We start from the raw sequence: 21,520 nt of genomic DNA on the forward strand, positions 1-21,520 counted from the left end.
CTAATTGAACTCAAAGTGAGACTTTCTGTAGTCCTTTTAAAGTCTGAGCTTGTGACAGTTACAGTTCAGTTAACTTTATGAGCCTGGGTTTAATTCCAGTCTAGTTAATAAATCAGCTGATTCCTGCACTCCCTTCCTCTGAATTTGAAACCTAGAAGATAACTATATCTAGAGTACTTTTTACAATTCCTGCTTGTTATCAGTGTGCTGATTTCAGGAATGCTGTTAAATGCAGCCCAGCTTGTTTTATTAGTTCATTTGCAAATCCTTATGTAGAAATTGTGTATGTCCTGGAAGATAAAAGAGGTCTCTTCTGGGTGTCCCAGCTCTGACATTAGGCAGCTGTGTGACTTTAAGCTATTGGTTACTCTTCTTAGTCTCAGCTTTTTAGCCACATAAAGAACTAGTTGTGATTCAATGAGTCAGCTGTTGCTTTGTGGGGAGGGATTATGTGTGTTTGCTTTTATCACACTGGGAAAACAATTGATATATAAATGAACATGTTCAACTTTGACTAATTGCTATGCTTTGTAGTCAGTCATAGCTATTCTTGACCTACTGGGAATGTTTCATAACTGTGATCCCAGATATGGCCAAACATTCACAACATGTGGGAACAGTTTAAAAAATGCGGATTCCTAGACATTACCCCTAACCACTTTGATTTATTAGGTCTTGAGTGATGTCTGGAAATCTGCTGCTGATCAGCCAGATTTGGATATCATCATTTTATTGGATAGAATGAATATAGTTGAAGTGATAGCACTCCCAACTTACGTGCTACTCTAGAGTGTGCAGTTGACAGAGATCAGATTTTTTAAAGGACGTCTTCTCTGTCCCCCCCTCAAGACCACATTAACCACCTCTTCCCCCCAGTTAAAAATTCTATAGCTGCCTACTCTTCTGCTTTGGAGGGCTTCTTTGGCTTGGTCCATCTGTCTTCCCTTTAGAATGTAATCTCTCTAAGGGCAGGGACTGTGTGCACTATCAGAACTATTGGGACATGGAACTTGGCCTCTTTTGGAATTGGGCTATGGGCCTGTGATAGATGCAGCTATTCCAAGGAGAAAGGAAGTTCCCCTATGACATTTTGAACTCACGCAAGGCTCCTGGTGCTGTGTGAGTAGGTAGCCAATAGGAACCCAGGCGTGTGTTGTCTTTAACAGCAGCTCCATGCAATGCCGGGTGGACACTCTTCTGTGTCTTTTAACTCCTTCTCTGTGTGTTGCCAAAGGTATGTTAGACATTTTGTAGACTACCGTGCTTTTCTAGATTAGAGTTGAATAGTAGGCACAACTGTGAGTTTTGAAATGAAGTTTCTACTGCCCATTTCCTCAGCTCTTTTCTTTCTTCATGGTTTTGTCTCCTTGAATCCTGACTTGCCAAGAAAATACATTTTAAAAGGATGGTTCTAGCACATTTATCAAGAATGAAAAATTTGTGATCAGGTTCTCTCCCTTGACATTTCAGACACGTTGGGGTCTGACCTCAGTCAATATTTTTCCATTGATACCTGACACTCAAGATACCAGTATATATATTTTTTTCTTTTTGCACACTGGGGTTTGAACTCAGGGTCTCATGCTTGCTTTTTGCTAGGTAGGTGCTTGTACAACTTGAACTACTCTGCCAGCCCACTGGTCTTTTTTTTTTTTTTTTTTAAGAGCTTTGTGCTTTCACAGTCAGTGCTCTTGTCCAGATGCCCTCCTACTTCTATAATTTAGCCTTTCAGTCTCTGCTCATTTTCTTTTCTAAATCCCTGTGCCTCACCCCCTCAAACACATACTTGGTTTGTGCTTCCTTATTACCATTTAGCTACTGAGAGTTAGTTGTATGAGGTGCTATCCTCCTCACATGACACATCCTGCTCTTGAAATTTGAAATTTGTGATTCTTATGTGTATCCAAAGTTTGAACTTGAGGCCAAGAAATGGTAGAGACAAGTTTTTCAGAAATTCAGGAATATTATCATAGGTTTGAATATGAGATTTAGGAGTAGGGGAAATGTAAAAGATTATTTATTATATAAATAATCTCTCTTCCTCTTCCCCCTGAATTCTTATTTTGAGATTACCAAGCCAATTTCTAGGAGACATTAGCTATTGGCAACATCAGCCTGGAGCTGGAGGAAATGAACAAAGTAGAAAAATGCTTCCATCTTTGGAAGGATCTTTACAAAAGTGAAGGCTTTTTATACTGAGGGTGATGGCCAGTTTTAAATTTGCATTTGCTCCTCTAGGGAAAATAAAACATGAACTTACTAGATAACAAACTATTGATTCTTTTTAGTCCATCTGTATCTTTGCATTTGTTCAGTTCTTTATAGGTTCATTTCACTCATTCATTTATTCAACTAATGTTTTTTGAGAGACTTCAATGAACCAATCACAAGACAATTATTCTTTCTTCTCAAGAAGCTCAATGTAGGCAACACATTAGGTTGAGTGATTTACATGGCCTTTTCAAATAAAGTACTAAAAGCCCCAACCATGCAGAAATCAGAAAATATTCATTTGTCATCACTTCCCAACACTGCAAGCAAAATTTGCTTTTTATATAAATACATTTCTGTGTAATCATATAACAAACCATTCTGGCTCAATTTAAACATATGAAGTAGGTTCTTTTAGTAATTATTTTTGGTTTCAGGAATCTGTACTATTCTAAGAAACTAATGGGTAAGTATAAACACTTGCATGTTGATACAGGTGCCTCTTTCCTTTAGAAATTTTTTTTTTTTTGAAAATTTGGAGGCTACTTAAAAAGCGAGACATCGATCTACCATTTGATCCAGCAATACCACTCTTGGGGATATACCCAAAAGACTGTGACACAGGTTACTCCAGAGGCACCTGCACACCCATGTTTATTGCGGCACTATTCACAATAGCCAAGTTATGGAAACAGCCAAGATGCCCCACCACTGACGAATGGATTAAGAAAATGTGGTATCTGTACACACAATGGAATTTTATGCAGCCATGAAGAAGAACGAAATGTTATCATTTACTGGTAAATGGATGGAATTGGAGAACATCATTCTGAGTGAGGTTAGCCTGTCCCAAAAGACCAAAAATCGTATGTTCTCCCTCATATGTGGACATTAGATCAAGGGCAAACACAACAATGGGATTGGACTATGAGCACATGATAAAAGCGAGAGCACACAAGGGAGGGGTGAGGATAGGTAAGACACCTAAAAAATTAGCATTTGTTGCCCTTAATGCAGAGAAACTAAAGCAGATACCTTAAAAGCAACTGAGGCCAATGGGAAAAGGGGACCAGGAACTAGAGAAAAGGTTAGATCAAAAAGAATTAACCTAGAAGGTAACACCCACGCACAGGAAATCAATGTGTGTCAATGCCCTGTATAGCTATCCTTATCTCAACCAGCAAAAACCCTTGTTCCTTCCTATTATTGCTTATACTCTCTCTACAACAAAATTAGAAATAAGGGCAAAATAGTTTCTGCTGGGTATTGAGGGAGTTGGGGGGGAGAGGGAGGGGGTGGAGGGGGTGGGGGCAGGGGGGAGAAATGACCCAAGCCTTGTATGAACATATGAATAATAATAGAAAAAAAAATTAAAAAAAAATTTTTTTTGTCGGGGGGGGCTGGTATTGTAGTTTGAACTCAGGGCCAAGTGCTCTACCGCTTGAGCCATGCCCCCAGCTCTGCCTCTTTCCCTCTGTCCAGTGCTTGTCCTCTTTTCTATGTGTATCCATGAAGCAAACCCAAAGAACCCAATAAGCAAACTTTTCCTAACTAGTTTGCATCTGGTGCGTGCTATGGTTTGAGTACCAATGCATGAGGCCCATGGGATTTTAAATGACCAAGAAGAAATGTACAGATACGGAATAGCAGGGTGAAAAGAGAGCTAGGCTGAGATTCAGGATACCTGGATTCTAGTCTTATTGTTTTTTATAACCAGCAGTGTGGTCTTTCTGAGAAGAGCAGGAGTGGTGGTACAGCAGAAGATTAAGAACACTGGCTTTAGCATCTTAAGCCTTGAGTTCAAATTCTATTCTGGTTGAGTTACCTTAGATAAGTTACTTAACTCCTTGAGCCCCATCTGCATGATATAAAGAATACCTTTCTTCCTAAGTGGTCAGAACTGAGATCGTATGTGTAAGGCACTTAACAATACCTGCTTTTTTTTTCAGTTCAGAGAGAAATGAAGAGATCATGAAAGGCTCAGAAAATGTGAGGGACAGTTGAAGGACTAAGAAAGCTTATCTTCATAACAAAGAAGATGTGGGGAAAGAGTGAAATTTGTCTTTTAAGTTTTTATGTGAAAGGGAGAGTAAAACATGGTTCCAGGGGACAGGATGAAATGGAACCAACAGGTAGAACTTACAGGCAAGTCCAGTCATGGTGCAAAGAGAGCCTGAAAATTAGAGCAACCTGTCGTGGAAATTGAAGCATTAGCATTCATGCCCTTGGCAACATGAGCCTGTGGTCTAATGACCTCCAGTCTGTTATACTGGGAAGGGGGCTGTCTTTTTGCTGGGAGAGGGATAAGCAAAAATTCTGATTGTCACATTTAGCTTACTCCATCCTCCAACTACCTGTGGAATATTCCATTCACTCTTGATGCACTGTCATCTAGGAAGTTTACAAAGCACTTAGTTTTATGTATGATGGGTTGTGTTTCTAGTAGTGATGACTCTTCCCATTGATAAGGGCTTTTTTTGGGGGGGGGAAGGGTGAATAAGCTCCATTCTCTCCAACTCAAGTATATTTGCTGCTGTTCTACTGCCCATATATTTCTTTCAAGCCTTCATTCTTGATGTCATGGGACTGCCAGAACAATTTCCTTCTCTTTGGAGAACCTCATCATGTGAAAGTCACTGCTGATATGAGTTTTCCTCCCCTTGCTTGGGGTCTGTAGACTTTAATACAACAGCTGTCCAGGCAAGGAGAGGATGCTCCCTGGGCCCCACCTTGCAGCAGAGCCAGTTGGGAGAGAAATTCTCTGCTTTAACCTGGGTTTAGTCAGGTGAGATGACTGGTTTTGTAGCTATAAGCCCAGATTTTCTTTTTGCTGTCATCAAAGGCAAGTGCCAACTATTTAGAGTCTTGGTTTCTCTCTCCAGCTTAATTTTTGGACAATTGACAAGAAGAGGAGCATTGACTTTTGTAGATACTGCATGGCAGGGATGACGCATAAGAAGTATGAATTAAACGCAGTCCACAATTAAAGGTCTTAAGATTCCCTTTTGTGCTGTTTCTAGTTCTGCTTGTTATTCCATATTTGTCTTCTACAGTGTCTTATATTCTCACCAGAGCCTCCAATAACTCCCTAAGGAAGGGAATGTATTCATCATACACATGGGACAACCCAGACTTAGGGGAATTATGTGACTCATTCAACCACAGTGTCATGTGCAAAACCCAGAGTTAGAACCCAAGGGATAATATGGATTTGACTTTTTTACTTATGGACTCTAGAGCCAGGTTCATGTTAATGAAGAAGTGAAAGCTGAACCCCTTTATTTAATTAAATCTTCTTATTTAATTTCCACAAATACTTTTGTGGCTGTTTGAATGGCAGGTGCTGGGGATGCAAAGCACTCAGAAACCCAAACCTTGCTCAAAAACTTTTGGGGGACAAATGCATAGATAGTGGTTTTGTGACAATGTGATCACTAATGTGACTGAGGAAGTCAGGTAATAATGGAGCTTCAGGAGCGGCACCATCCTGGCCTGAGGTGAGGGAAAGTTTCTGTGTAGTAAGAGACAAATAATTTGAGACCCAAGAGGCAAGGGGATTCCAGGAGGAAAGAATAGCATATGTGCAGGCATGAAGATAGGAGGGTCTAAAAAAGTGCCACAGCCTAAGGAAAAGAGATTGGAGAGGAAGAGGTGCTCTTTCATAGGCTGCATTAAGGATTTTAGCTTTAGCTGATGGGCAGAAGGAAGTTGGTGAAGGGCTTTAAGCCTAGGAATGTGGCCTAATTGGATCTGAGTTATAGAGGAAAGAAAAAAAATCACTCGGTAGGGGGCATGGCTCAAGTGGTAGAGCATCTGCCTAGCATGTGCAAGGCCCTGCAGACTTCAAACCCCACTACAATCCCTAAAAACAAAAGAAAAAAATAAAGGGAGGGAAGAGAAGAGAAAGGAAGGGAAGGAAAGGAAAAATCACTTGGCAGCATGCAGAGGATGAGCAGGAGGCCTGAATGTATGTATTTGCTGATGCCCTTCCTCCTTTATGGAGATTATTGGGCAGCTCTGGTGAGAATGCCAAACACTGTAGAAGACAAAATCCATCCTTACAGTTTAGTGCTGATGTTGCCCTCATGCTCACTGCCAGCCATGGGCTAGTGATATGGGCTAGTGAGTCTTTTATGCTTAAGCAGAGAATGAGGGTCTGCAAATGGACAATTTTGTTTTAACCTCCTTGATTTGACAAATCTGTGTGGAGAGGAACATTAAACAGGGTGTTAACATCATGATGGTTTATTCTGACAAAATCATTGACAAATGCCAGTCTCACTTGGTGGCAAATACCTCCTTGAAGAAACATAAAATCTACCCTTGTGAGGAGGGATACCTGGAAAGTGCCAGGTATAGAGAGGGTTCCCAGGAATTGTTCATTCCTTTCTCCTTTTTCCTGACCTTCCTTAACACTGTTCCATCGTAGAATAAAAGCTGGAACTCTTACAGTCCCTACAACACCTAATATGGTCTGACCCACTTCCTCTCTGCGCTTCTGTTCTGGTTCACTTTGCCATACCAGCACTGGACCATCTTGTGGTTTCTTGAGTTGCCAACACACTCCCACTTGAAGACCCTCTGATACCTGCATGGCTTGTTTCTTCATCTTTCTCAAGTTTTTGTTCAAGTGCCACTTCAATGAGACTTATCCTAACCATCTGTAAAACCCCAGCTCTGCCCCCACTTCCCTGTGTGCTTTCAGCTCTGTTTCTCTCCATAGCCCTTCCAACATGTTACATAGTTTTAACTACTTAAATGTTTTAAATGAAAAATTAATTTTTATTATTTAGTTTGATCATGTCTCTTGCAGTGACATGTAAGTTTCACAAAAACAGGAAGTTTTTCCTGTCTTATTCATTGCAGCATCTTCAGTGCTTGAATAGTTCTAGGCTCTTAGTTTGCTGAATGAGTGAACCCCTGTTCAGTTCTGTACCAAAAGTCTTGTTTTGGTGCCATAAAAGTTTTGGATGGATGATAGCAAAATCCTAAGTGCCTTTCCCATGAGGAAGTAGTGGTCTGTGGGATGGTGTTGAGCAGAGGCTATATGTATAGTAGATGCTCAAAACCACATATTTAAGAAACGTTTAAAGCAGCCCCTTTAAACTTCAGAACAAAATAGAGCATGTACACTAATGAATGAAGCTTATGAATGAATTCCTTGCAAAACAGAACCATTGGGAAATAGTCCATCTTCCCCTTTTTACATGTAATCCATTAGATCAGATATGTACCACCCCCACAAACCCTCAGTTTGCTCTGAATAGTGGGATATCCTTCACAGATTGTAAGGATTAAATAAAATAACAAATGTAAAATAGCACATATCTTGCATTCTATACCAAAACTAGCTACTAAAAACATTCTAGAATCCTTTCTGAATCTACACTTTTGTTCTACCCAGCTAAATAAGACTATACTTGGTTATATGTTTCCCTTGTCTTTCTGTTCTTCCCTTCTGAAGTTTGGACTTCATGAACAATACTGGTCAGATCTTTGTTTATCTATAAAGTCTTGTCTGGTCATGGCAGTTTTCAGGTCTCATCTCCTCATTTCACTTGTGTTTAAGATGCTCCAAAGCAAATAGGATTCTTGCCTGTGCTACTCAAACTGCTTGCTTTGGATGGTGATTGCTTTGAAATTCTCTTTCTTCCTTGCCCTGTTTATACACATATTGGTAAGTGTTCAGAAATGAAGGAAGACAAGCTTGGTAGGTTCTTCCACACCCACCAAAGATTAGAAGTACAACTGATGAATAATAACATTTCCTACTGTTCTACAAACTACCTCTACCTAATCCTAGTTCTCCTTTCATTTCAGAGTGCATGTACTCTGGTGGAACATTCCTACTTGTGCAGAGGTGAGTGAGCACTTAGAATTTTTATTTCTGGTTTCTTGTCTGTAATTACTGTACAACTGGAATTACATCTCCCTGGTCTTACTGACCTTTACCATGATTTTTAGTCAAGAGTTTATAGGGAGCAAACCAGTTCCTTTTTGTAGTCATCCTTTTCTCAGGTGGATCGTTAAACATTGACAGGTATTTTTGTGTGTTCTTCATCTCCATGATCTGGAATTGGGTCAGAGCATGTTCCATGATCCATGTGCCATGTGTTCAGAAAGCCTTCAGAATCAGTATCCCTGATCTCAGAGACCATCTCCTACAGTCATTTAAAAATCTTGCTTATTGGAGCTGTCTCTCACTGTCTGGTGTTTGCTGTTTCATAATTTCCCAGGTGGACGACGAGGTCCCAGAGAAGATAGACTGTGTCTGAGACTGATCCAGAGAGAGAGCACAGTAGGAACGTTGCTGAAGGCACAAGCAGGGAATGCAGTGTCCTGAGAGCCTCTGCTCAACACCATCCCAGACCGCTACTTCCTCATGGGAAAGATATTTAGGATTTTGCCATTATCCACCCAAAACTTTTATAGCACCAAAACAAGACTTTTGCTACAGAACTGAACAGGATAATACTTCATTTTATTTTTGTACCTTTTAATTTTCCTGGTTGTAGTCTTAGCTGTTTAACCCTGAGAATTATTTTTGTGTACACTTCTCAAAATGATTGACTTAAGTTTCCTGACTGAAGAGGAACAAGAGGCTATTATGAAGGTTCTGCAGCGGGATGCTGTCCTGAAGAGGGCTGAAGAGGAGAGAGTCAGGTAAGAGGCCAGAGGAGTCCCCAGGCCTGAGGGAAGGAAGAGGCAGTAAAGTAAGGTATTTTTAAAATTTCAGCCATAAGTGGTAGTTCTGACTTGGAGCCTAAACTTATGGGATCCAATTTTAGACTTACTTCCTGCACAGAAGGTTTTCCTTTTGTTGTCTCTTAATTTACTCCATTGGACTCCTGCTGGAAATAAGGTCTTAATTAAAAACTTAAGCTGGGCGTGGTGGCATATATCTGTAGTCCCAGCTACTTGAGAGCTGAGGTGGAATGATTACTTGAACCCATGAGTTTGAAACTAGCCTGGTGAACACAGTGAGACCCCATCTTAAAAACAAAGAAAACCAAAAAGAAACACTTTACTCCTTCAACTTATTAAACAAATTAAAAATTAAATATAAACAAACATAGACATCTCTCTCTCTCTGTCGCTTTCTCTCTCTCTCTCTCTCTCTCTTTCTCTCTCTCTCTCTCTGTGTGTGTGTGTGTGTTTGATTGAGACAAGGTCTCGTTATGAAGCCCAGGCTAGCCTTCAACTTATAGTTTTCTTGCTTCCCACTGGGATTACAGGTATGCAACACCATGCCCAGTTGCATGTGTGTGTATTTTTATATCTACTTTGTAAAACCGAATCCATGTTTCCTTTGGTACTAAGTTATGAATTAAGTCAGGTTTTTTTCTTTTTTTTTTTGCGGCACTGGGGTTTGAACTCAGGGCCTCATGCTTAGCACTCTTATTGCTTGACCTCCCCCTTTTTTTTGTGATGATTTTTATTTTTTATTTTTTTTTAAGATAGGGTCTCAAGAACTATTTGCCTGGGCTGGCTTTGAACCGAGATCCTCCTGACCTCTGCCTCCTGAGTAGCTAAGATTACAGGTGTGAGCCACTTGTTACCAGCAGTTAGATTTTTTTAATTTCTAAAATTTAAAAAAAAATAGAGAAGTAGTTCATATTTATACATACTTTCAAAAATGCTGGAATTGGTTTTAATTGCAAAATTAAAAGTATTCTCTGACTATGTCAATTTTTCATTTGGCTTGAGTCCCATGAAAAGGAGTCACAGCTTTGATACACTAGCCTTGTCGGGTGGAACCCAAATGTTACATGCCAGCATTCCTGCAGCTTTCACTCCCCTTTGTGGTAGAAAGAGCTAGATCAGTCAGGGTACCAGTGGCTCATGCCTGTAATCCTAGCTACTCAGGAGGCAGAGATCAAGAGAATTGTGATTTGAGGCCAGCCTGGGCAAAAAGTGGGACCCTATCTCAAAAGTACTCAACACAGAAAAGGGCAAGCAGAGTAGCTCAAGTGGTAGAGCACCTGCTTAGCAAGTGTGAGGCTGACTTCAAACGTCAGTACTGCCAAATAAAAAAAGATACTAGAGCAGGCTGATAAATATTAGTCCAGGCCCTACCATTTACTATCTGTGTAATCTTGGCCTTCCTGCATGTAAGTTAATAGTGTTAACTTTGTGCTCCCTGTCCTAGGAGTTATCCGAAAGGAACATAAGCCATGTTATTACATTCTGGAATACAAGGACCACGAATAATGGATTTATTTGCACCATTTCCTATATTTTGGTCCTAATTTGACCAAGCGCATGCTGAAATTCACTTCAAACACTGCAGAGTATCTGATTATTGCTACTGATAATTACTGGTACATAACAGTGCTTAACAAGTTGCTGAGGTCATAATATACCCATTGTTTCTTATGAGCTCACACACTCATGTGCAGGTGGGAGGTGGAGTGGGGTATAATTGCCCCATTTGATATGTGAGGAAATTGACTTTAAGACAGAACAGGTGACTTGCCCAAGATCACAAAGCCCTAAGAAGTGAGAGTCAAATCCTGGTCTTCATGGTCTTCATGTGTTCGCACGCTCGCTGTGCCTCCTCTCTCAGACGTCTGGCAATGGAGTAGCAGGTGGCTGTCATGGTGTGGTCTAAGGTAGGACTGTGAGCTTCAGTCATGATAATGGGCCGTGCTCTTCCCCACAAGTCACTCAAAATCCTCCACGTACCTAGGTTCTTAGCAAGTGGTGTACCTCGAGCTTTTTCCCCAGAAGTGGTGGAAGATGGACATTAATCCAGCCATCAAAGTCTCTCAGTCGCATTAATCTTTACCACCCACAGTTTATAAAGCCCTTTCGTGAATGTTATCCTCATAGCAACCCTGAGATTTATCAAGGCAGGGACTGTTACAGCCAAGTAGGAACAAAGCACCAGCACTCTGCAGTCACAGCAAACATGCTGTGAGTCCCTTGGCAGTGTTTGGTCTGCAGTTTCTGAGGGTGCCCAGCTGCTACCAAAGGTGCAGCCCTTCTTTATTGCTTTTGTAAATAAGTGGAAGAAGCCTTGGGGTGGTGGAAAAAAGCATAGTGTGAGTCAAGCTCTATCTACTAACACTTCTTTGTGGGACTTTGTAATTAGATACCAAGCCTCTCTTATGGAGTGGGCATAGACAAGTCTAGGACCCTGAGGCTGTGGAGGCATGACAGTTGGCATATGGACATAAGTCAGTGGCCTGTGTACCCTGAAAGAGCCCAACCCATGGCCTTTCAGTCCCTTCTTCGCTTTAGGACTGAAGGGACTTGTAAGGATGGTTAGGAGGCCATTGTACTCCTGAGCTACAACTGAGTCTCTCATCTCTGAAAGTGCTACTCTACGTGCTTTTGCTTATTCAACCCTTTTCCATCCTTCAGCTATTCATCTCTGCCTGTTTCATCAGTTATAGCTAAACCACTCTGGAAAGGAGACTTTTTGATCCATATCAGTCATTTTATAGACAAGAAGATCAAGCCCAGATAGTGGAAATGACTTGGCTGGGGTTAACAGTCAGAATGATGCCAAAGTCATAAGAAAAGCTCTTGGTCCAGTGCTTTTCCTTCTACCCCATGCTGCTCATTATCATTTTTCTTCCAGAATGGGCCAATAAGAGTTCACTCATGACAGAGGGAAATAATTCCCGTGTGAACCTTGAAGTCAAATCTCATCTGTACCACTAATCAACTGTGGGTTATTGGCCAAGCTGTTTAACCTCTCTGAGCCTCAACTAAGACATTGGGAATGACTATAATATGACATTCAAAAGATTAAAAATCAGGATTAGGTAAAATAATTCTTAATCTTTCTGGTGTGTGATTCGTGATGGATACATTTTTAGTTCCCTTATTCATCACTCAACCTATGCCTATAAAAATGGACATAAGACTGGTTCATAGTATAATACCTTAGCAGGGAATTACTCCTAAAACTTTAGTTACTTGATGCAATGAAATTTTATTGAGCACCTTTTGAGTGTAAAGGGAATTTTAGGATAGTTGAAAACATGATCCCAACCCTCAAGGAATTTACCACCTCATGGCCTTTATCCACTTAATGGATTATCAATTGCAGATTTAAAATCTAAGGCCAGGCATTGATGGACCATGCCTGTAATCCTGCTTACATGGGAGGCTGAGATTGGGAGGATCATGGTTCAAGGTCAAGCCACGCAAATAGTTCATGAGACTCCCATCTCCAAAATTAACCAGAGGACAGTGGACTAGAGGTATGGCTTAACTGGTGGAGCACCTCCTTTGCAGGTGCAAAACCCTGAGTTCAAACTCCAATTCCACAAAAAAAAAAAAAAAAAAAAAAAACCTAAAAACTAAATTTTGTTTCCCTAACATGATTTTACATACTCCAGTTTTCCTTATAGTTGGCATGTGGCTTAGAAACATCAATTATATAACTATGCTATTAGCCTAAGCAAAACATCATTAGAAAGGCAAACTTCCCACTGACATTCATCCTGTTCTTTCAGGTGATGATTCTTCATGGACTTGGGAATATAACCTTCCTGTAGTCACGAGGCTGTCACTTACAGACTATAGCATTATTGCACATATGGCCAGACAATGCTTCAGAATCCATTTCAGAATGGATATAGATGAGATTTGTATTTACATTGAAATCTGTTGGCCATTGTGGATACATTCAAGGCCTTGAGTTTTTCACATCCAGTCTCACTCAAGACACTTTGCAGAGGATTTAGTTTGCATGTTACTTCCCCTGACCGCTGCCATCCTGGAATCATGGATGAGAGAAATGAGTGTTACACAGAAGTGTCCAGTTCCTAAATCACCAATCTGTTAGTGGTAGAATATGGACTCGGACATCTGTGAGGCCTCTGTGAGGCTTTTGGGTACAGATGAGAAGACAACAAGAGTTCTAGGTCACTGTTGCCACCACAGCTGTCATGCTGCCTCTCTACCTGTAACCACAAATGTTGGGCTCAAGCTACTATTAGCTCGTGTCCCTAACTTCCAGGTAGAGACATTTCATAGACCAACAGGGAAGCAGACATCAAAATAGATTTTTCTCTTTCTCCCACCCCTGCCCTCTGTCTGTCTGCCTATCTGTCTGTTTCTCCCACCCTGCCCCCCTCCACCTTTTAAGGAAACACTACCATACATGCACATATGTAATTTTAGTCTTTTATGGTTTGAAAATGACACCCTGTAGTGGTGGCGTTTCCTGTGCTTTGTGTCACACTGACAGCAGGAAATTGCTGCATATGTCTGTCTGTGCACCACATCAGCACTATGTTCCCACCCCCATATATCCACAACCACATCTACAGTGATGGCGTTTTTGCAGTAGATACCATCCTAACCACCACCACATCTTATGATCCTCAGCTGCTTCAGGATCTAGTTTCTCTTAAGTGAAGCAGTTGTCACTGAAGAACAGGACCTCTGGCAGTGTTTTCTGTCAAAGCAAAGGGGGAAGGACCCCAACCTTTATCAAGGGGATGTATCACACGTGGTGCTTCACATGCATTTTCTCCTTTCATCCTCAGACAGTGTAGCTGAACTCATCCAACAGATGAGGACATAGAGTTGAAGAGGGTGGGTGCCACATAGGATTAGAGCCTTGCTAATTCACCTCCAAAGCCTGTGCATGGTCCACATCCTATGCTGCTTCTCTGCAGACTGTGGGGATCTACGATGTGTCCACAGTTTTTATTATAAAGAATACTTGCAGTTTATTTTGTTTTCAGATGTGTTGGTTTCCAGAGTCCTTGGTAGAAAGAGTGAGGTTATGATAGCCACCTTAGAAACAAAATCATGTTTGGCTCTCTCAGGCAGGATGGGGTAGTGGAAACAGCATTGGCTAAGAGTCAGGCTGGCTTCTAGAGCCAGCTCTGTGTGACCTTGGGCAGTCTCTTAACTTTTCTGGGCCTCAATCATCTCATCTAAAAAAGTGAGACCATTTGTAACTAAGGCATCTTCCAGCTCACACCTTTTTTTTTCTTTTTTTGGTGGTACTGGGGCTTGAACTTAGGGCCTACACCTTGAGCCAGTCCAGCAGTCCTTTTTTTTTTTTTTTTTTGTCTGTGATGGATTGTTTCTCGAGGTAGGGTCTCTCAACCTATTGCCCAGGCTGGCTTCTAACCTCGATTCTCCTGATCTCATCCTCCCAACTAGCTAGGATTACAGGTGTGAGCCACTGGTGCCCAGTGAGCTCTCACATTTTAAACAAACATCTAAGAATACTTAAAAACCACACAGTCTAACCATGATGCCCAGAATACACTGGGGGATTAAACAAGAACAACAGAAACAACAAAAGGCTGGAGAATGAACCCATCTCTCTGGCAGGCCACAGTTGACTCAATAATATCAACCAGGTCCTGTCTATGATGTGAGGCCTCCGCTGATCATGTTGAAGAGCTAGAAGCAGAATTGCTCACATGTGAGCACAGGAGCAAAGAGATGGTGGTGGAGGAAAGTACTGAAGCCAGTGTGAGGGGCACCACTGCTCTTCTGGCTTTCCTCTGTGAGTCCACACAATCTCTATGAACTGCAAAGACTCAACATTGGCCATTAGGACTGTGGATTGAATTTTTATGCACATTTCCAAGCATGTCCCTGATAGGGACTGAATGAATGAACAAATAACCAGACAGGGCTTATCTGCAGCCTTTACAGAGCAGCAGAATGACCATCTTCTGCAGTTGACGAAGTTTTTTATATATCATGGTGGAATTGTAAGGATCAAATGACATGATTTGTGTTAAATGCCAAGCCAAGCATGTGCTCAGTACAAAGCAGATGCTGTTAAAGTGCTAGCAGAAAGAATGGGGTAGGAGAATGGCTGGGGCATTTTGCCTGAAAGCCTGGTAGGACACTGTCCGCTGTGGGTAGAGTGCTCTTGTGCCTTCACTTTTGCCCACCAACCCACCAGGGTTAATTGAACATCTTCTTTATGTGCACCTCTCTCCTAGACACAATGTGCATGTGTTCAAAGAATGATAAAGGATAAAGAGTGTTAGTCCCAAGAAATTTACCCTTTTCCCCCTTCTACTAGATGGTACAGCAGTTAGAAAATCCAATGTTAATTTGGTTGGTACAATTGCAGTTCAGAAATAAACAAGAGATCAACGTGGAGTATTATATTGGAAGAGAAGATTTTAATGGCACCACAATGGAATTTATTTTTTTAATGGTCTGTATCTTGACAGAAGTTGGTCTTTGATGTCACACATATGGAGTCATCTACAAAATATTTTATTAAACCTAGTAGTGATAATCATGTTAGGAAATACATAAGTGGCAGTTACTAAATTTGAAAGAATTCTTATTCTTTTGCTGCTTTAAAACAAGAGTTTAGAAACTCTGTCCTTACCATAATGGCTACCATTCTTTTGGGGGATTGTGTGTTTCCTTGGGTCTGACTCATGCAGCCTATGCTCACTGTGTATTGATGAAGGCCTTGCAGGCAGTCATTTAGGGTAGAACAGATCCAAGTTGTGCAAGGATTGTTACAGAGTGCCTTTCAGTTGGATAAAAATAACCTCATGAAGAGAATTTAGGAGTAGTTATACTGTGAGGGGTTGTGATTTCCTTCCTCAATAATGCTGTCAGCTGTCATATTCCATGATGTTTCTTCCTATTCAGAGGAGAGACAAGCATGTCCTGTCTCTTCAGGAGAAGATTGTGCCATGTGAACCTCAGCAGTGGCTAGAGCTTCATTATCTCTTGTCTGAGTCAGACTGGGGTGACTGCTGAGCACTTATTTGTTCATGGATTTATTCACTCAACAAACACTTAATGAGTATCAGCTCTGTGCCAGGCTCTGTGCTATGTGCTAGGTTATGAAGGTGATTAAGATGAACTCCTTGTCTTCAAGGAGTTTGCAGAGTCCACAGAATAATGGGTGAAACAAATGTGCAAATAGATCATTGGGACACAGTGTGGTGAGTGCTAAAGGGGAAATGCTGTGGGAGTATGGAAAAGGGTAAAGTGGACCCTTCTCCAGCTGGATTTGCAGGAGCTGTAGGATGAAGAGCCATGTGCTAGACAGGGAAGCAAGGGAAGGCATCCCCAGAGGCTTCACATTCATTGGCCTCTTTCCAAGATCCAGGCACTGTTAAGTACATCCAAGAAAATATTTCAATTTATTATTCCAGAAGTCCTTCAGGATAGGACTTATTTTTCCCTGGCTTTCCAAGCAAGGAGACTGAAACTTAGAATGGTTCATTAACTTATCCATAGTTACATCTGGGAAGGAATCAAAAATGAGATTTGAACCTATTTTGGGGGGGGTCTCCAAATCCATAGTTTTTCTACCATACCTCCTTGCCTCTAATGTCTACAAGTAACAAAAAAGCAGTTTGGAGGACATTAAGTTGAATATGCTGGGAGTAAGTGCTGGAAAATGAATCTGAAAAGGTAACCTAAGCCAGATGGCCAGGTATCTCATATGACATTCATTCCTTCACTCTGCAAGCACTAAATAAATACCCATTGTTTTCCATATACTAACCAAAGAGGTATTGAATATAGACCTTGCCTCCAGGAACTCAGTCTGGCAAGAGAGAGGTGGAAGGACTTTTTTCTTCTAAGATTAGACTCATATTTTGTTCTGTTGGGAGGAGGAACCAGCAGCCCAGCAGAGATTATCTGCCTTGCTCAGAGCCTTAATAGGAAGCCATTAGAAATCTTTAATAAGAGCCATAATCTCTTTGGTGACTCAGAATCATGAAGCAATGATGCTGTCCCTGTCAGGGTTTAGAAATGGTCTAATGGTGACTAGGGATTGTTATTGGTGATGTTCGGGATAGGATCACCTTCTTCCTAGGTAACTTGGAGCAAAGAGGAAATCCCAGCAAAGTATGCTCTGAGTGGATGGACATTTTCCAGGCACACTTGAGAAAGAGGAAATGTTCTTGCTAGCTTGGGTAATGCCCACTCCTTGACTCTTGGGAATGTCTGTGTGCAGCCTTCTACCCTGCCCTGCCTATTCACGTTCTCTGCCTAAAATACAATTGCCATCTTAGGAAGCTTGAATGATGATCACAAAACCCCCTTGGACTTGTATAGTACATTATCTTCCAAGAGTTCAAATTTTACGTAAGGCCTTTATTCCACTTTATTCTATTCTATTCCATTTTATTACTCTCTATGAATAAGAAAAGATAGATTTGTGATTCTCATTTTATTGGGATAAGAGATGCAGAGGTTAAAAGACTTGCCAGTTAGGACAATGATTTTCCAACCAGTATAAATTAGGAAAGTTTTAAGAGGGCAGCATTTGGTCTATTGTTTATGTTTTAGCTTTTCAGTGAACATGAATGACTGTGGAACTCTTAAAAGCAGTCTCTACAAAAATGGATTGTCTGCACACCCCTCCTTCTCCAATTTGGTCTTCCCTGATTCTGACCTGCTTTAAAAGCACCAGGAACATCAGGCCCCCTTCCTTTCCATGCTTCCAAGAAAATTTCTAATAAGCTCATTTTAACCAAAATGGAAGGGACTGATGAGCTGGTACCCGTGCCTCCAGTTATTCAGTGAGTGTTTATTAGGTACTACATAGGTGCATAGGCTGTTTATATGTGTTAATTTATTTAATCCTCAGAGCAACTCTTTTTTGCAGATAAGGAAATCAGTGCTTAGGGAAGCTAAGCTCCCTTGCTGGAGTACTTGCATTTGAACAGTAGACATAGAAGACTGCAACTAAGAAGTGAAGCTGCTATTGAGAAATTTCAGGCATCATCTGAGCATCATGGATTAAACTTTTGTATTTTAAAAATGCTGGCCTTTACATTTCTTTCTGAAGAGGAGCAATTAAATCATCTGGGAGGTTTGCAGCATCTAAAATATTAAGAGCTTCATTTTGCCTGGATGTTTACAAATTTCTTTATGTAGTGTCACAGTGAACTCATTTATTTGCTGTGGGGTCTCAGCAAACTCTTTTCTTTTTGTAGACATTTGCCTGAAAAAATTAAGGATGATAAGCAGCTGAAGAACATGAGTGGCCAATGGTTTTATGAAGCCAAGGCAAAAAGGCACAAAGACAAAATCCATGGTGCAGATATCATCAGAGCTTCTATGAGAAAGAAGAGGCTCCAAGTTGCAGGTGAGTGATTGGGCCGGTGTACTTATAGTCAGCATTTGGGAAGGAGGTGGAGAAGGGTGTGAGAATCATTACTTAAATCTACAGAGGGAAATCATTTGGAGGTATGCTTTGCACAATGTGTAGCCCTCTGGCTCAAAGTCTTCTGGTCCTAGATTTGAATGGATGAGGGCAGGGCCAAGAGACTTAGCGTGGTGTAAAGGAACATAGGAAGCCCTTTAGTGACCATGTTTAGTTTTAGTAGCCTAGCTGCGAGGGGTTTATAAGGGATCTACCACCTCTTCTTTGGCTTTTAACTCTGGAAATTCACAACCTTCTGAGTGAGGTAAAAGATTTAGACAGAAAGAGATCAGTCTTCCTGTTCAATGATCTTGTTGTCTGGTACTCTTTAAATCAACCAAGTACATTATTTAAGGGACTGTACAGCTAATATTTTGAGGGCTTATTTACAATTCTTTGAATTCATTATTTACTTGATGCCTTCTCTCTAACTCTAGGTTAGTTAGTATATTCCCAGTCTGGGTCCATTCTTTAAGCAATAAGGAAAATAGCTATTACTTTTGGAGTATCTAATACAAAATAGGCATTCATTCTCTATTATTTCTAATTGTAGCAGCAGTCTTGTAAGGTAGGTATATTTTTCCCATAGACTTTCTTGGACAAGTAGAGGGTAAGTTGCCCAAGATCATATTGTTAGCAAATGGTATTGAAATAGAATTTCGAATCATTATGACTCAGTGCCACACTCCTTGTAAATGAGGGCTGGCTGTTAAGTATGTACAGTACATTGAATGTAGCCCTCTTGCTTTTCCAAATCACCCAGACCTTAAGAAATCTTAAGGGGTACTGCTTAGAACTGTAGACTCCATTTTGCAATTGAAGAATAGGATTTGTAGGGGATACCAACCTGGAATGTATTTGGAAACTCCAAGCCTGAGTATTGCTTCAGAATCTTTTTAAACCAATGAAGTATTCATGGCACTTACTTGCTATGTGGTCTTAGGCAATTTTCTTGAACATTTTGGTCCTCAATTTCAAAATTTACAAATGTGAAAAATAGCTCCTACCTCATAGGGTAATGCCTGCAAAGAGTTCTTCACAGTGCCTGATAATTAGTCCTCACTCAGTTGATACTAATTATTAGAGAGGTTCAGGTAAAGAAGGAGTCTTAGGTGTTTTGAGGCAAAATAGGTTATTTCCTGAAGATGAAGTACAGAGGTTTTGTATGGTTCTGACATCTGAGCTGTCTGCTGAGGAATATGAGGAATTTGGACATGTAGGCAGAGAAGGACATTCTAGATGAGAATCAATTGTTACCCTTAGCATCCCAGAAGCAAGCATAGTATAGGACACTCTGTAGATGTTAGATAAATGCTTAGTAAGGATAGTTCTTCTATCCCAATGAGTGCTCCCTGTCCTTAGCATCCCTTGATTATATATACATTCAGTTCTGATTCCAATTTAGGTCAGATTAACCTAGAGGCAGTAAGAATTTTTCTTTAGGGTCTCTAGAGTTTCAGGTACATTTAAAGGTACACCATGCTCTCAGGAGACTGCTTGGGAAGGAGGGAGGAAGGAAGCTAATGTCGTGAGAATCTACTGACTTCTCTCATAGATGTAATTCTGACCCTGAGACTCAGGGATTTCCTTGGCATTCAGAGGGCCTGAAGTTCAGATTTAAGCCCTTAGCGATAGGAGCAGATAAGAGATGTATAGATTGTGGAGGTAAGAGGTAACCTGCTTGTCTTTTCGTTTCTGTTTCAGCTGAGCAGAGTAAGGATAGTGCAATCCAGGTAAAGAAAAGCTGGGTGAATAATGTCAACAAAGATGCTTTCCTTCCCCCAGAGCAAGCTGGTGTTGTAGAAGACCCAGAAGAGAATGCAACACCAGCAAGCACAAGGTAAGAAGAAGCTTGTTGGGAGCGCTCCTACTTGTGAGTAGGTTTCATGACTTGGTGTGCTGTACAGGCAGAATGGCAGGCTATAAGTTCAAATCCTGGACTGGTGTTATGGGCTTGGGGAAGGGGTAGTGCATGAAAGAATTCTGGGTCCTGACGGGGACAAAGTTTGGGTAACGCTCTTTCCTAATTTCTAACAAATCTGAATCTTAAAATATTAAGTGACAATTTCTTTCGGCACCAGCAATAACCATTTTTTAATTTGTAGTAAGGCTTTTCCCCTAGAGTAGATTAAAGAGGTACTCCAAAATGAATAGAGGGGAATTAGTCATTTCAGGGAAGAAATGAATTATGACCACATTGTAATGGCTTGGTGCAATACAAGCAGCCTGAGCATAGGAACCAAGCAGACTAAATTTAAATTCCGAATCTATCATTTATTAGCCCTTAGGACCATGAGGAATGACTTGCTCATGGTTTCTACATCTATTTTCTTAATCCTAGACTGAAATGATAATGAACCCAAAAGACTAAGGTAAGAATTAGTGATAATGTATGTAGACTACGTGGCACACAGTAGATACTTAAAATATACCTCTTAAAAATTCAGTGTTAGGTGATTATAATCTTAGCTACTCAGGAGATGCTGGTTTGGGCAGAAAAAGTTAGAGTCTATTTCAACCACTAAACTAGGTGTGGTGGCTACATGGGAAACATAGGTAAAAGGATGGCAGTCCAGGCTGACCGGGCATAAAGGTGAGAACCTATGTGAAAAATAACTAAAGCAAAAAGGACTGGGGAGCATGGTCAACTGGCAGAGTGCCTGCCTAGCAAGCACAAGGTTCTGAGTTCAAGCCCAGTGCCTCCAAAAAAATTTGCAATATTTCATTTTTGATTTTGGTGTTTTCCACATATGTTTTCATTTGACCAACTAAAATGTGGATTTTTATACTATGAAATAGCCAATTATGGGGTTATGTTGCCCCAACCCTTTTGAGACATGTTAATTTTTTTTATCTATTTAATGGTCTTCTTTTGGTGTCTGTCCCTTGAGAGTATAGTGAGAGGAGTGGTTACATTTATCTCTAGCTTCCCAGTTCAGAACCTCCAATGGGATGAAGTTGATGGCCTTGCTGGTGAGATAGCCAGTGTCAGCATTCAAGGCTGAGGCACCTAGAGTAGGGGTATTTCCAATATGCTTGATAGATAAGGGGGAGAATATATAAAATAGAACCAATAAGCATTGCAAAGTCAAATATGAGTGAAGTTCTGCCACATGGTAAATGGAATGTTGATATGCTAGTAAAAAATAAAAAGTGGAATTAAAGTTCTCATTACTTACCCAT

At 40.8% G+C, this 21,520-nt stretch overlaps 1 protein-coding gene across 6 annotated transcripts in view; it reads left to right on the forward strand.

The window, feature by feature from the left end:
- Sytl2 (synaptotagmin like 2) overlaps window positions 1-21,520 on the forward strand; it is a 106,239-nt gene that overhangs the window by 34,262 nt on the left and 50,457 nt on the right. For 5 of the 6 annotated variants that reach the window (XM_074081668.1, XM_074081669.1, XM_074081671.1 and 2 more), the window contains exons 2-5: window positions 8,032-8,071; window positions 8,448-8,874; window positions 18,129-18,280; window positions 20,042-20,177. In XM_074081668.1, coding sequence (XP_073937769.1) covers window positions 8,774-8,874; window positions 18,129-18,280; window positions 20,042-20,177 — 389 coding nt within the window. In that variant the 5' untranslated portion in view covers window positions 8,032-8,071; window positions 8,448-8,773. Of the gene's footprint in view, window positions 1-8,031; window positions 8,072-8,447; window positions 8,875-17,797; window positions 18,005-18,128; window positions 18,281-20,041; window positions 20,178-21,520 lie in introns of all 6 variants that reach the window. The other variant, XM_074081670.1, reaches the window with a different exon arrangement.

Source organism: Castor canadensis, chromosome 1, assembly GCF_047511655.1.
Source record: "Castor canadensis chromosome 1, mCasCan1.hap1v2, whole genome shotgun sequence".
In the NCBI taxonomy this organism is placed as follows: domain Eukaryota; kingdom Metazoa; phylum Chordata; class Mammalia; order Rodentia; family Castoridae; genus Castor; species Castor canadensis.